General features: G+C 27.3%; 2 protein-coding genes across 5 annotated transcripts in view; one reads left to right on the top strand and one right to left on the bottom strand.

The window, feature by feature from the left end:
• Positions 1-1,728, top strand: part of LOC122528404 (sensory neuron membrane protein 1-like) — a 6,556-nt gene extending 4,828 nt beyond the window's left edge. Inside the window, exons 7-9 of the mRNA XM_043653468.1 lie at positions 104-315; positions 779-1,005; positions 1,466-1,728. Coding sequence (XP_043509403.1) covers positions 104-315; positions 779-1,005; positions 1,466-1,670 — 644 coding nt within the window. The 3' untranslated portion in view covers positions 1,671-1,728. The remainder of the gene's footprint in view (positions 1-103; positions 316-778; positions 1,006-1,465) is intronic.
• LOC122528399 (G-protein coupled receptor moody-like) overlaps positions 1-13,991 on the bottom strand; it is a 17,293-nt gene extending 3,302 nt beyond the window's left edge. The window contains exons 1-6 of one of the 4 annotated variants that reach the window (XM_043653458.1): positions 13,896-13,991; positions 12,775-12,878; positions 9,406-9,615; positions 5,152-5,390; positions 4,448-4,766; positions 3,021-4,019 (exon numbers count right to left, since the gene is read on the bottom strand). In XM_043653458.1, the coding sequence (XP_043509393.1) occupies positions 3,027-4,019; positions 4,448-4,766; positions 5,152-5,390; positions 9,406-9,615; positions 12,775-12,813 (1,800 nt within the window). In that variant the 5' untranslated portion in view covers positions 12,814-12,878; positions 13,896-13,991 and the 3' untranslated portion in view covers positions 3,021-3,026. Of the gene's footprint in view, positions 1-2,887; positions 4,020-4,446; positions 4,767-5,151; positions 5,391-9,405; positions 9,616-12,478; positions 12,724-12,774; positions 12,879-13,895 lie in introns of those variants that run through there. The other 3 variants (XM_043653459.1, XM_043653461.1, XM_043653460.1) reach the window with 3 other exon arrangements.
• Between the last annotated feature and the right edge of the window lie 789 nt (positions 13,992-14,780).

Genomic DNA, 14,780 nt, shown 5'->3' with positions numbered 1-14,780 from the left:
TTTTTTTTTTTGTTAGCAAAATCTTTTTCGAGTTTCCAAATTTATAGTTTATTATTATATAGTTATTTTATTTCTTCTATTTTATCTTCAATTTGTTTCGCAGGCATCAACACGTTCCACTATACAGCCGATTTAGGTGACATGAGTACAAATCCTGCGGAAAAGTGTTTCTGTCCTACGCGAAAGACTTGTTTAACGAAAAATCTTTTTGATGTGTCCAAGTGCGTAGATATTCCAATTATTGTTTCTTTGCCGCATTTTCTTGGATCAGATGAAAAATACTTGAAAATGGTTGACGGACTTCATCCAAATGATGTAAGTAACTTTGCTATCTTGAATAACGATCCTTAATAATCTCTCATTGATATAACACAAATAATTCTCGCTTCTTGCTTCAAATATTATGTCTCTTATTTCTAATTCTTATTGTTCTTCATTTCTATTTTGATTCTATCTCTTTAGTGATGTTTATAGAAATATTATAATACATATTAAAATACATAAAAATCCGCAATCTAATAATAATATACAATGTATAAACATAAGTATATATATTATATAATATATAACAAAAAATAATATTACATAATATAACATAATATATATAGCATATGCTAATATAATATATAATATTAGCATTATATTATTATATAACATAGCATATATAATATTACATAATATATAACGAAAAATAACAATATATAATATGTAATATACAGAAGTATAAGTAATAGTAAAAGAAGAAAGAGATGCATGTATGTATAAATTTTGCTTGCAGGAAGACCATGGAATTCATATGGACTTCGAACCAACGACATGCTTACCTTTAGCCTTGCACAGCAGGACACAATTCAATATGTTTCTTCAAAAGGTGACAAAATTCCAGTTAATGAAAAATTTCCCAAAATGTTTGTTCCCGTTTTTATGGTTTGACCAGGGTCTGACGATCCCCGATAAGTTTATGGTAATAATAATAATCGTGTTCAAGCTAATAAGCATAATCAGGTATGTGCCATTTCGTTCATTTTTCGTGAAATTTAACCATCCATAGTTGATCCAGATCGTTCACATTTTAAGCCAAATTTCATTTGTAAATATGTTCCAAGCAAATTTTTAACTTTCAAAGATTGTACGATGCAGTAAAGACTTCATTAAGTTCATTCAGCACCTTTCTCATGTTTTTTTGACATGAACTGCTCAACTTTCCTATAGACATTATGCTCGTTTATGGAAACTTAATAATAAGAATTGATAATTCGTAAAAAGACATATGTTGTCTATCATCAGTTGGTGACGTTGTCATTAATTTGTTGATCATTATAGTTGAACTTCATTAGCACTAAAATACATTAAAGGTAACACAAGACACGTTATATTGAAAATGACCGAAAGGATATAGTATCGTTAGAATACATAGAAATTATTTGAAATTTAACTACGATTTAAAAATTGATTTGTCAAACAGGTTTATGAAGTGGTTTATAATAATAAGCGGCACTTGCATGAGCGGAGCAGCAGCCAGAATGTTCTTCAAAGGCAAAGAAAAACGTCCTTTGAATGTAACGGAGGTAATACCGCACTCGGAAAATGAAAAGGATGAACAGATAAAATGGGCTAATCCGACGAATAAGATTAGTACGATACCGCCTATTTTCGACGAATTAAATTAATTAAAGACGTCCTTATCGACTTTCTATTTTGTCTAACATGTATTTGTGTATTTTGAATGATTGCAAATGAGAGAATGTTGTTGAAAGTCGTATGAAATCATAAATTAATTAATAAGTCTAAATGATTGATTAACTTATTGATTGAATCACATTTAAAATATTAATAATGATCCACTTTTAATAAAATTATTTATAATTTATTATTTTTACTATAATAAAATTGTTTATAATTTTATAATGTAATAAATAGATCAGTACTTGTAAAATGTTAAAAATCCTTGTAATTCTTCAAATGTTTAGAACTTGATAGACCTGATAATATTTATCTTTGCGATTTATCTTTTTGTAAAAATTTATAATTTAAATTAATTGAACTAACAAGCGATTTCTCTTTCCCATTAATTTTTCTATAGTATTTTCTGTACTGAATAAACTTTTAATTTGTTAATTTTTAACATTTCTTATAGATAGTAACAAGAGAATTTTAATTCATTGCGATTTTAAAGATAAGATATACACTGTTGGATACGTTACTGTTAATAAACTTTGTTGTACATTTTCTTATCATTTAATGACTTCAATAGAAAAATGATACAAATGCATTTTCTTCAAATAAAAAACAAAATCTAAACTTTATATTTCAAGATTTAGTTCTCTGTTATAATTTTCTCTTATTAAAAATTTCATCACTTGTACCATATTTTTTCTGGATTTTTCATTTAATCTTGAATGTCATGACATACATCAAACTATAATTGAAACCTAAATTGAACTTCAGAAATAAATAAATAATATATTTTCTAACGAAGCATATTTAAATACCTTTCATTTATTAAATTCCTATTTTAGAAGACTCCATTTATAGCTTCAAAATCAGTTTTGTTGGTAACATGAATACACTTTTCTTACTGAAATAGAAAAATTAATTTTCATGGTAACAATCTTCTCACCTCAGTACAGTGAATAAGTACCATCAAATTTATGCTAATTTTATATATTTTAAATATATACATCGTACATGTAGTGACTTACTATTCAAGCCGTTTTGCAATATCAAATTTCGCCATTATTTAGTTCATCACTTCTTGTACAAAAAAATTGTATACGCTAAATGAACCAAAAAAAAAACAATTAATTCAATAACACTATTATAAACAGAAATATAACTCAATAATTTATGTAAGTATTAATTCTCGAACTCAATTGTATACTTCTTCCTTTATAAATTTTCTTTTTTATTCAATATTTTAAGTTCTTGAGTTAGTTCTAGTGTATCAAATGTACAAATAAATCTTTCTCATTTCGTGTAAGCATTTGTAAACCACTGTAACTTCAAACTTAAGTACTAACCTTCCTTCATCCTGGTGACTTTCTATTCATTCCATTCTTCACCCCAGAATCATTTCTACAAAGCAACACGTTCTTGTACGCACTGCGATATTCAGAGCTCATCACCACGTAAACCACCGGATTTATACACGTAGTCAAATAAATCAGTATGTAGCTCGCGACATTCAGACCTCTCCAATCGATAACGTTCTTGAAAGTCTTCGTAATGGTGATCGGCAGGTAGCAAACAAGAAACGACGAGAATATCACCAAGATCATTTTCAACAGCTTCTTGTCCTTGTTGCTCATTCTTGGCGGGCCATCCATATTCGCTAATTTCCTGATATTTATAAATCTTGATTCTCTGCGAAGCATCGTCGGTTTTTTCTTGTTATTGATCGATCGATCCGGTGTGTTCGATCTCGAGCTGTCGAATCGATCGCTGCCCGTTGACACTTTCGAGTTCAGCCTTTGCACCCACAATGCCGACTCGATGATGAACGATGCTCTGCTTGCCATTCTCTCCAATTTATTTCGAGCATTCGCGGAAGCTTTCTCGCTAGGTTCTTTGATCTTAATTTGATTATTTGTGAGAGCAGTCTCGGCTGCGTCCATATCATCCACGTACGGTATGTCGTCTATTTTTATCTCTAGATTAGGTATCGCTTTGTCACAAGTCTCGGCGATTTTCTTAATTGGCAGATCCCCCGCATCGGTTTCGTCTCTGTGATTCTTCTTACATTTTTGTTCTTGATTTCTCTTTCGGTGGATCTTTTCTTCGTCGTCCTGTTCTTCGTCGTTTTCTTCTTCAGACTTGGCTGAATTCTGCTCCCATGACAGTTGCTCTGACAAGGACTCTTCCATCGCCGACCTTGAAGGTGTACTCGAGCAATTAAGTCGATTTGGAGATGATATGATGCATTTGGAGGAGAAATTCCCGCAAAGGACACTCGATGCACAGTTCGAACCCATCGCTGACAGCTCTTCTTCTTGGATCCTAAATGATGTGGATCGTCGTCTCTGTAATTAAAGGAAATGAAGAAACTTAGTAACCAAAGTAAATAGCAATAATAATAATAATAAACATTAAGATCATTTCTTTACATATTTGTTTATGCTAGTCTTATGATAAAGATTATTATTTCTCTATACATTCGTTTAACAATAGTTCTATTGAATTAACTGCCTTATAATATATTATGTATATCGGTTATTCTAGTTAAAGAAAACATTGAGCTAGCTTGATTTGGGGGGGGAGAAATGTAAATATTAAAACTAGCTTGATTTTTTTTGGAAAATGAACTTAGGCTACTTTCAAAATAAACGGCTCATACATGAATACACGTAAATTGTTTTCTTCACTGTAGTTGTCAAAATTGAAGGAAAATAAGGGAAAATAATTCGAATAATAATGCGAAAGAACTTCACCGCCTTAGATCTACACTTACCTCGTTATTAATTTCGTTATTAATAGCGCCCTTACTAGCTGTTATATTTCGATTTCTACTTTTAGAAGCAGTTTTCCGGACAATGTAAAAAATCCTCGCGTAGCAAACAACGATTGCGATGCAAGGTGTCAAAAAGGCAAAGACGAAGAGGAATTCCTTTGGGCTACGACCATTTACATCTGGCAGGATTGAACAGGAACCAATGGCGACGTCCAATCCAAAACGACCCCAGTTCTCAAACCATGTAATGATGAGGACACCGAAGCCAAATATCCATGTACTCAAAACCATTGGTGCTATGTATTTTGATTTGTACAGCCTGAAAAGAAAAGAAAAATATTGCTACAATTTTAAACGAAAAAAAAAAAAAATTTAATATTAAATCTTAAATGAAAAGGATGTTCAAAAAATTGCAAACTAATCGATATATCATAGTTATTATTCATACATGACATTATATCGTAGTATTATTCATATAGTATACTATAATCTAATTTATACATATTTTATATATTTAATGTGAATACTGTAATATAATATAATGTATAAGATATCATAATATAATTTATAATAAATTTATCAGTTAATTAAAACTTTACTGTAATTATTATTCAATTATAATCAATTTTAATTTTTCTCTGACATACAGAAGAAAATTTCATTCTGCAGAAACATTTCTTTTATCAAATACTTAATTTACTTACCTAGGATAAAGTCGAGGATGTCCAATCATAACATAACGATTAAATGTAATCGCTAGTATGGTGAAAAGGCTTACTGCTACCAAGCCATATCGTAACAGAGGAAACAGCCGACATAAGTGTGGTCCGTGTTTCCAAGAACTATGCCAAAAAGTTGACGTAGCAAGCGGAAGATTGAAACAGCAGAACATTAAATCCGAAAGTGAGAGATTCATTATGAAGATCGCCGTGGCATTTCTCAACTGCAAATTAATAAATAATTAATTAATATTATATATCAAATATAGTAGAACTTGATTTATTTGAACTCGTTGTGGGATAAATATATTTACATAATCTACCAACTTTTCCCATATTAATCAAAATTTCATTCCAATAAATAAGGTTTTACAGTAATACAATTTTACTTCAGTGATTCATTGTAATATTTAATAAATCATTATATTATATACATTATATTATATTATTATATTATATTATATACATTATATTATATTATTATATTATATTATATACATTATATTATATTATTTTATTTATTTATTATTAATTATATCGTATTATGATAATTATAAATATTATATCAATACCAAATAAAATTATTAATTTTCTTAATAGTTTGAATTTTCTCCAGAAATATCCAAGTTTAAATTTTCGTCCACCCTAAATTAAGTAACAATCTTAATCTAAATGAAGCAGGTACGCTGCTGTCAGTCAGTTGAAACATTGAAGACACAAAGCGAAGAAGATTTACTATGTGACAAAGGAAACTAAACTGCAGACAGAATTTAGAACGTAAGATACAAGACAGGAGAGTCTCCTTGGAAACTCCAGCTAAATTCGCATTGGTAAGCAAATTTTGCTATTAAGCAATGCAACACTATAGGATATTATATTTCATGCTGGTTTAATTCTAGTTCATTGATTGCGTCAACTGTCGAAATTGGCACGAACAGGTTCATGAGACCATCGTTTCACGAAAACATTATTATGTAATAATATAAAAAAGTACGTTACTACTTATTTACAAGTCGATCTGTGTATGTGATCGTTTCCAAACTTAACAGAGATCGATGCGAAATTGGAAATGGCGTTTCATAACAAACTGTGCCAAAACTATGCCAATGTCCTTTCGATCATTGCCTCGTTTCTTTACTCATGCTCGATTAATTAATCGGGTATTGCACAATGCAAATAATATACAAAAATATAAAATGTACAAAATACATATAAAATAATATATAAAAGAGTATATTATATAGTACATAATTATAGAGTATATAATTTCTTTTTAAATTTTACTTTACTGGTATTAAAAATTTTTAAATACGTATCCTATTATAATTAATCATTTGTTACAAAAGAATTAAACGAATTACAAATAATTAAATTAATAATAAAGACTGAATAAATAAGTAGAATTAATAATAGCAACCAAACAAGTTAATTTATATTAAATTTCGTATAAGTTCGATATAATTATTAGATAAGCAAATAAAATCAATAATAAAGTATAAAATATATAATATAGTTTATAATAAAATATAAAATAAAATAGTTTATAATAAAATATAAAATATAGTTAATAAAATTAATAAATATAAAATCGTTGAACAATTCGACTAACGATCGAACCACGTTTTAACAAATTTTACATTGATCTACATTAAATTTCACCTAATTATCAAATTAATTGATAAAAGTTACTGACAAGACTCGAAATTACCAGAGTTGGCAATAAGAATCAAACAACTTAACAAATTCGCGTTGAATATTATCATATTAATTTCCAATATAAAATTAAAACCTCGAAATAAATCGTTTGCTGTTGCAAAACTAAAAAAAAAAAAAAAAACGTGGGCTTTGGATTCGCAACTTTTACAGCGTGGATCCAGATAACCGGAAGAAAGTGCAACGTTTATTCCACGCGCGGTGCGAAGTTATCACGGCTTGGAAACATCTTATCTGGTGATCGAGCCAGCTTGGTAAATATACATTCTCAACAGATAAATGCCGGTGTGTTTCTAAACTGCATGTCCGTGCAGGGAACGTGCCGTAAATTCGATAAATTCTGCTGCTGCCAGAAATGTTCGTGCTCCATAAACGTTTGTAAATTTCGAGCGAAACCTATCGGGTTTTTTACAATTGGCAAACCTCCCGTAAATCTTGTAAATCTTATTTGTATCACGGCACAAAGGTGCAGTTTATATGTGCACATTTCCGTGTATAATATCGTGTTGTTCAACTGTTTTATAAATTATACCGTGACGTCGTTGAGAAGGAAATAATTTTCGATACAAACGCGCGATATTTTTTTTTTATACTCTACGTTTGTCTATTGCATTTTTATTATAATATCATGATATTGAACAGAAGTAAATATGTATATATATATGTAACGAAGATATATATATAAAGTATTATAATATTAATTATTTAATATAATAAATTAATAAATTATATATATATTGTAATTATTTAACATGGTCAATGAGAGACAGTTCTTACAATTCCATTCCCAATAACGAAAATTTTTTCAATTCTCTTTTCTTTTTTTTTTGCTTAATTGTACTGCAATTATTTAATAATGATTGATATTTACTAGCATAAACGAATCGTTATTTAATGCTGAAATTATCAATTTAATGAGAAATAATTGAATCTCTAGAAAAATATTCAAAAAGATAACTCTAAAAAAATAAATATGATAATAATAATAAATTCTAAATTTTGATGATTTTTTATTTATATAATAGAAGTTTAGTATCAAATGTGGATTTAACTGGCAAAAATTCATTCATCTTATGTTATAAAGCGAGAAATCTCATCCAGCGAAAGAATTAATCAAGTGCTGACTTCGTTCAAATAAATAGAGTTCTACTACACATATAATTTACTTACAACAATTTTTAATTGCTATTTTATGTCATTTCTATTTCGCTATTGTCTTAAAATGAGATTCGAGGTGAACCACTTATTAGCTTATCCTAGTTCTAAGAGTGAATTCGCAATGTAACTACTTACTGGAAATTCAAGTAACCGCAACGTTAATTATACTTTGTTCCACGTAAGAAATTCGTCATTTGAAATTTTTAGTTTCGTCAATTCTACGTTCATACTATTTTAACGTAAGCAATATTCACTTTGGGATGAAAGATTATTGAAATATAACTATTTTTAACTATTTATCTTTAATTTTTTATTTTGTTTCAAAATATAATAATTTTAAAATAATATATTTATTATTATTATTTATTATTTATAATTATTATTTTAAAATGTAATAATTTTAAAGGTTATTTTAAATATTCTTCTATCAATGTCAATTGTTCGTCAATCATGTTTTTATTAGGTTGTAACATAGAAAATGCTGGATTTTTAACAATTTATATTTCACTGAATACTAAATATGAAGATTTACAATTTTGAAATGACGAAAATAAAAATGTTTATTATATTTAGAAAATTTATACAGTGGAAGTTGTTTAACTGAATATGAAACATATTATAATTGAATAATTAAATATATGCAAAAATATATAGAAAATTGCTGATTTTGATAAAAATTGGTAATTCCAAAATATATAAATTAAAATTTGTATCTTTTCAACAGACAAAGACAAATTCAAATTAATCAAATCTCTAATAACATAATAAAATAATTTTCAAAATTAGTAAATTTATATTTAATTAAATTATTATAATAATAAATTACATATATAATTATAGTAAATTTATAATTATTATATTATTTAGTTAATTTTTAATAAACTTACAAAATTTATATAAGAGAAATGAAAGTGCGGGAAATAAAAACAAAACTTGGAACGCAACTTCCAATCCTCTATTTCGCTCTTTCTAAATCTTGATCAAAGAACCATTCAAATTAACTTGTTACTTACGCAAATTGAAAGCGTAATGTTAATATCAATTCTTTCACTTTATTGAAAACACTTTATTAAAAAAAAAACACAAGCTTCCGTTTATATGTATATCTATTCTACAAAAACAAATCATTGAAATCTTCAAAAATACACCATCAAGAAGAAGATATTAACGAAACTCTAGTTAAAACTAAAATTTCTATAGAAAACCGCGAATCGCTAACTTTGATGAAACTTTGGTAATTCCAATGTGAATTAAGAAAGAGATAGATTCAAATTAATCAAGTAACTCAAAACATACCGAAGCAAATTCTGGTAATTTCATTATAAATTAATACAGAGAGATATGGAGAAGTATTATTCGAGCGCTGACCTTTCTGCTGCGAAAGAGGGCGATGATGGTGAATAAATTTCCCGGTATACCGATCAGCATGAAGAGTATGCAGCATCCGGCGGCAAAGTGCAAAAGCCATCGGGGATATCCAACGAACAGCATCGCCGATCCTGGATTTCTGAGGACCTCCTGGATTGTCTCCTCCGTGCCATTGTGACCGGTCTCGTTGCTCGCCATCCAGTACTCCATCTGCGGACAGCATGGTAGACAGGTGTCGTTTTGCACAGGAGCGTAAAAACTGGTCGCTTGATCGCGACGACTAACAAGAACGAATTCTTCCTTTTTTTTCTCTCTTTTTTTTTTCTTGGGAATTAGAGAAGTGATAGATACCAGCGATAGGATGTAATAATACTTGTATAATGGAGAAATTGAGTTATTATTGAGAATAATAATTATTATAATTAATTATGAGAATATAATTTGAAAATATTATTAGAAGCACAATATAGTTTGAATAGGATATAATAATACTTGTGAGATTGTGAAATTGATTATCGAGAATGATAATTGTTATAATTGGTAGACTTTTTGAGAATATAATTTGATAATATTATTAGAAGTTATAATATTATTAGATAATATAATTTGATAATATTATTAGAAGACACTATAATTTGGACATCTTTTGTATATTCTATTATTTCTAAATTTCCTGTGACACTGAATTATGATTGAGAATGATAATTATTGTAATTAGCAGGCTGTAGATTTTTTATAATTTGATTGTTTTAGATGTCATAAATATATGTGTAATAAATATGTAATAAATATAATTTGATTGTTTTAGATGTCAAATATTATTAAAATCACTATAATTTGAATATATTTTCTATATTCTATTCTATTTTGTATACTTTTTTCTTGTTATTGTATAATTTTCTTCATATTAGATACATTTATATTATATTTATATCTTTATATTTTCTTCATATTCATAATTTATATTATATTTCTATTTTCTTTATATCATATATTTTCAAATCTCCTATAAATGCATAAAAATTGGCAAACTAATAATTAAACTTATAATTAGGATATTTATGCATATTACTTATTATGGATATTGAGTATTTTCCAGGAAATAATTAACGAATTAGAATTTAGATGTATACATAGTTACAAGATATTCATCGCAAACGTTCCTATATTTGCTAAAAAAAAAAATTGATATACAGTACGAATAGCTATCTCAAATGTAAAAAGTGTTGAAAACGATTCAACTGAATATTGATAATATAATGATTTATGACTCTCCAAATACTCTCCTGATCTCTGCAAAATATATTGTATACTATTTTTAATTAACTTTGCTTCTAGATTTTTTTTCAAATTTCACTAAATAATTATGATAGTCAAGTCTCATTATAGTGTAATTTCAGTTGATACAAAAGTTTTATCTTTCAGTCATCGACAATTCTAATGTTAAATAGCTCACTCTGTATGTATGATACGTATCTGTCTGAGAGCAAATGATTGATAAGCGATAGCAATTAGTAAAAGAGCCACTCCCACAACGCGACGATAACGAGATCGAGTGTATACATATATGTACACATGGTAGAATCTAATAGAGTATGTTATTTGTTCATGACACACCCACTTAATTCGTGTATCCAATAAATTGATACACGTCTACATTAATCAGCGGTATACAGATTGATCTTATTTAGAAACAAATTGAACTTTCTTATTGCTTTTAAATATTTTTTAAATACAGTTATTCTTTTTCTTCTTCTTCTTATTATTATAATACAGAATAATAATCGAATTTTATATATCTGGAAGTTCTATAATGTTAGTAATTTACTATATACAATTTTTCTCCTCCTGAGTTTCGTCATTTTCTTATTTTATTCAATGATTTTATATTTTCGTTTAATGGTCTCAAAATATTCTGAAATATCTCATATCTACGAATATTTAAATTTTTATTCAAACAGCAAAATGTAACACGTTTTCTTCGATATAACAAGTATATACTCGTGAAGCACAATTAATCGGTTAAAGATTCCAAATATTATAGTCACGATTTCCAGCAGTTGTTTCTGCAAATCGAAAACTCTTGCCTTCTTAAATGAAATTAACAACGTACTTCGTGTAAATAAACTTGTTCCATTTCAAGTCTCCCTTGCTTCCATCCGCGTGTAATTATTTATTTCTTCCTCCCGCTCGTCGACTGTTTTATCCCTTTTTATTTCGTTGAAATATTGAAAAAATGTAACGAAGGTTCCTTTTTTTTCTTTCGTGCAGTACGTCGAAGAGAGAGAAATCTATTTTCGCCACTCGAAACGATAAACTCTTTCAACCGAGAGTAAACTTTGCTTCTACATATCTTCCATCGAATTCGCGTTCATGAGGGATCACAAAATCTGAGCGAATCTTTTTAATTTAATTGAGAAATTAACATCTTTTTTAGCAATTGGACATCAGTGATATTGATCTTATGAATATCTTTAATTTAATAATTATCAAATTGATTGTTACATACTTAATGATTTAAATCCAAATCAATTTCGTTTACTAGAACCTGATAGCCGATAACATTATTCTATTGAAAATTTTCTGACGATTAATTGTTTCTTCATTAGATGTAACTTATTCAATGAACATTCAATCTATGGAAATTAAAGTTGATACTATTTCAGATCGAATTAATCAATTTAAACTTATTTTCCATTCAATCTGATTTATATTTTTGTCAATGTTCTGAAATTTCTGGTATTAATTGTAGATTTATACCAAAATATTAGGTAGAACAAACTATATTAATTTTTTAAATTCAATTGAGAACTTAGTTAATTTATGTAACATTAAAATGTCATTTTAAAATAAATTGTAGAAATAAAAATCCGCAGTGTAAATGTTATATTATATAATGTATAACGTGTGATCTTACTGTTCAGTACATTAAAGAAAAAAAAAAAGCAAAAGTGAATGAATGAATTAATTCACGTTTTATCAGTAGTTTCAACACTGTTCTGTAATGTTATCATCAGCACAATCCTTCTATTCAAGCAGATCCTTACTTAGAATCAACAGAAAGAACGCTTACCTTCGTAGGAAGTAGACGCTGCCGGTTTTGAATTCATTGATGCGAATCATTTATGGAACACCAGACGAATAGAAGCACGTATAGAGAAAATCTTATTTCGATTCATTCGAATCACATTTTTTTCAATAAATCACACTTTTATTCTATTAATTTTCTTCTTGCTATTCTCATCTCATCTTGGAAAATGATTCATTTGGATGAACGTTCATACACAGTACACTAGAAATTATAAATACATTGTTGTTCATGAAGTTTCACTTCAAACACAATATCAGATATTGTAATAAATTTCACACTTTTGTTGATGGAGTTGTTTCATTGTTTTTCACGTTCATAGATCTTTTTCTTGTAAATTACATGTCGTTTTGTAAATCATGTCTTCAATTTTTCACAGGTACATCTACAAAATATTTATATAGCATTATATTTAATAATATTAAATTAGTGTTGAAGTATTATTAAATTATACTAATGCAATATTTATAATTTAATTTAATATATTATTATTATTATCATTATATTATAATTTAATTTATTACGTTATTAAATATTTATGTTATGATACATTAAATATTTTATTGTTGTTCAACTGCAAGAATTTTTAATATTTTTAAGAAAATCTTTATAAATGAATAAAATTAGAACGTGAAATTACAATACTGATACGATTTTTTCATTTTATTTTTGGACTCTGAAAAGTTCCAAGAATTTTAATACTAGAATTAAAACCGATGTGTAGCAATATAAAATATATATATTGCATCAGAGAGATAAAAGTGCAAGCAATAAGAAAATTAAATAAAATATAGTATAAAATTTCATTCATAGATTTTATGAAAAGTTATTTCAAAATTCAAATTTATAAAACTCGAATTAGAGAAATGAATGTGCGAGAAGTAAAAGGAAGTTTATAATACAATAAATTACGAGAAATCATTCGAATTTTTAAATATTTATAAAACTTGCATCAAAATTATAATTCTATAATCTAAAATAATTACAAATTTACCAAACTTGTATCAAAGAAATTAAAATGCAAAGAACAAGAAGAAAGATTTGGAATTCAGGCTATTATTTATATTCAGCTATTATATTTTATTATTTTCAGGAAAAACTATAAATTGATTAGAGTAATCACTCTGGTAGTTCTAGTGTTAATAAAGAAAAATTTACAAATTTTCTTTTCTTTTATTCATATGTTTGAGAAAAAAGAAATTGGCGCAATTTCTATATTACTCTAATATCAAAATTTAACAAATTCTTAATTGAACTGAAGAATCTGATGTTCTAATTTTCACAGTAAAATTTTCATTACAATGAAAAATAAGAAACATATTGTAAAAATGTAAACTGTCGCAGTTGGACAAGATGAACGTCAAAAGAAAGCTTAGATCACCGATTTACACGATTTACATACAGTTAGTTTTCACGAGAGATCAAGGGAATGGAGGTATTACGAAAATAGAAATCCTGATTGAAACCCGTCTCGCGGAATTCGCGAAGCGACTAACCGATCAGTTAACTGGACCACCGAATTTACTGGTACAGATGTGTTTTCTGTATCCTAATAGAGCGCAGGCGTGGGGTTGCTCTCCTTCTCTCTAGAATAAGAGAATATTTCATCTTTTAAACGAAAATCTATTTTATTAAGTTCCCAAAGGATTTGAACAGTATATGTCTAGTATATACTATCGTTTATTAGTAGCAATTTAATTGATTTTTAATGATTAAATTTTAGATAATTTTTAGACAACATGAATAGATAAAAATTTATTTACAATATGTACATATATTAATATATGTAAAGTATAAAACCACTTTGTTAATATTTCTTTAGTTAATATCAATAGTTATTTAATATTAAAATTTTAATACATTTAGAAATGTAACATTCGTGTAAATATACACATATCTACTGCACTATCAAAATCTTTAAATATTCCAACATCCATAAGACTGGATATTTTTTAAGAACATATTAATATATATAGTTCTACATATTAATAATAATATTGTTATACGCATTTTATATATATGTATTGTATTTGTATATGTATTATTAGACTATTATTTATATAAATTTATGTCTTTAAGAACACTATATTGAAATAGAAAAATTTCTATTTATATAGTTATTCTTGAAAAGAATATAATGAACTTACTTAATGAATAAATAGTAGCTATTAATACATTATAGGATTTCTTTGTGAATTACAGAGATCTCTTTCAATCTTGAGTTGTTAACAAATCTCCGAGGGCGGTAAGACATCAACAGTGAAATCAGTGAACTCATTGAACAAAC

This window comes from Frieseomelitta varia, unplaced genomic scaffold (assembly GCF_011392965.1).
Source record: "Frieseomelitta varia isolate USP_RPSP 00005682 unplaced genomic scaffold, Fvar_1.2 scaffold_250, whole genome shotgun sequence".
Taxonomy (NCBI): Eukaryota; Metazoa; Arthropoda; class Insecta; order Hymenoptera; family Apidae; genus Frieseomelitta; species Frieseomelitta varia.
This window is presented reverse-complemented; position numbering and strand designations above follow the sequence as displayed.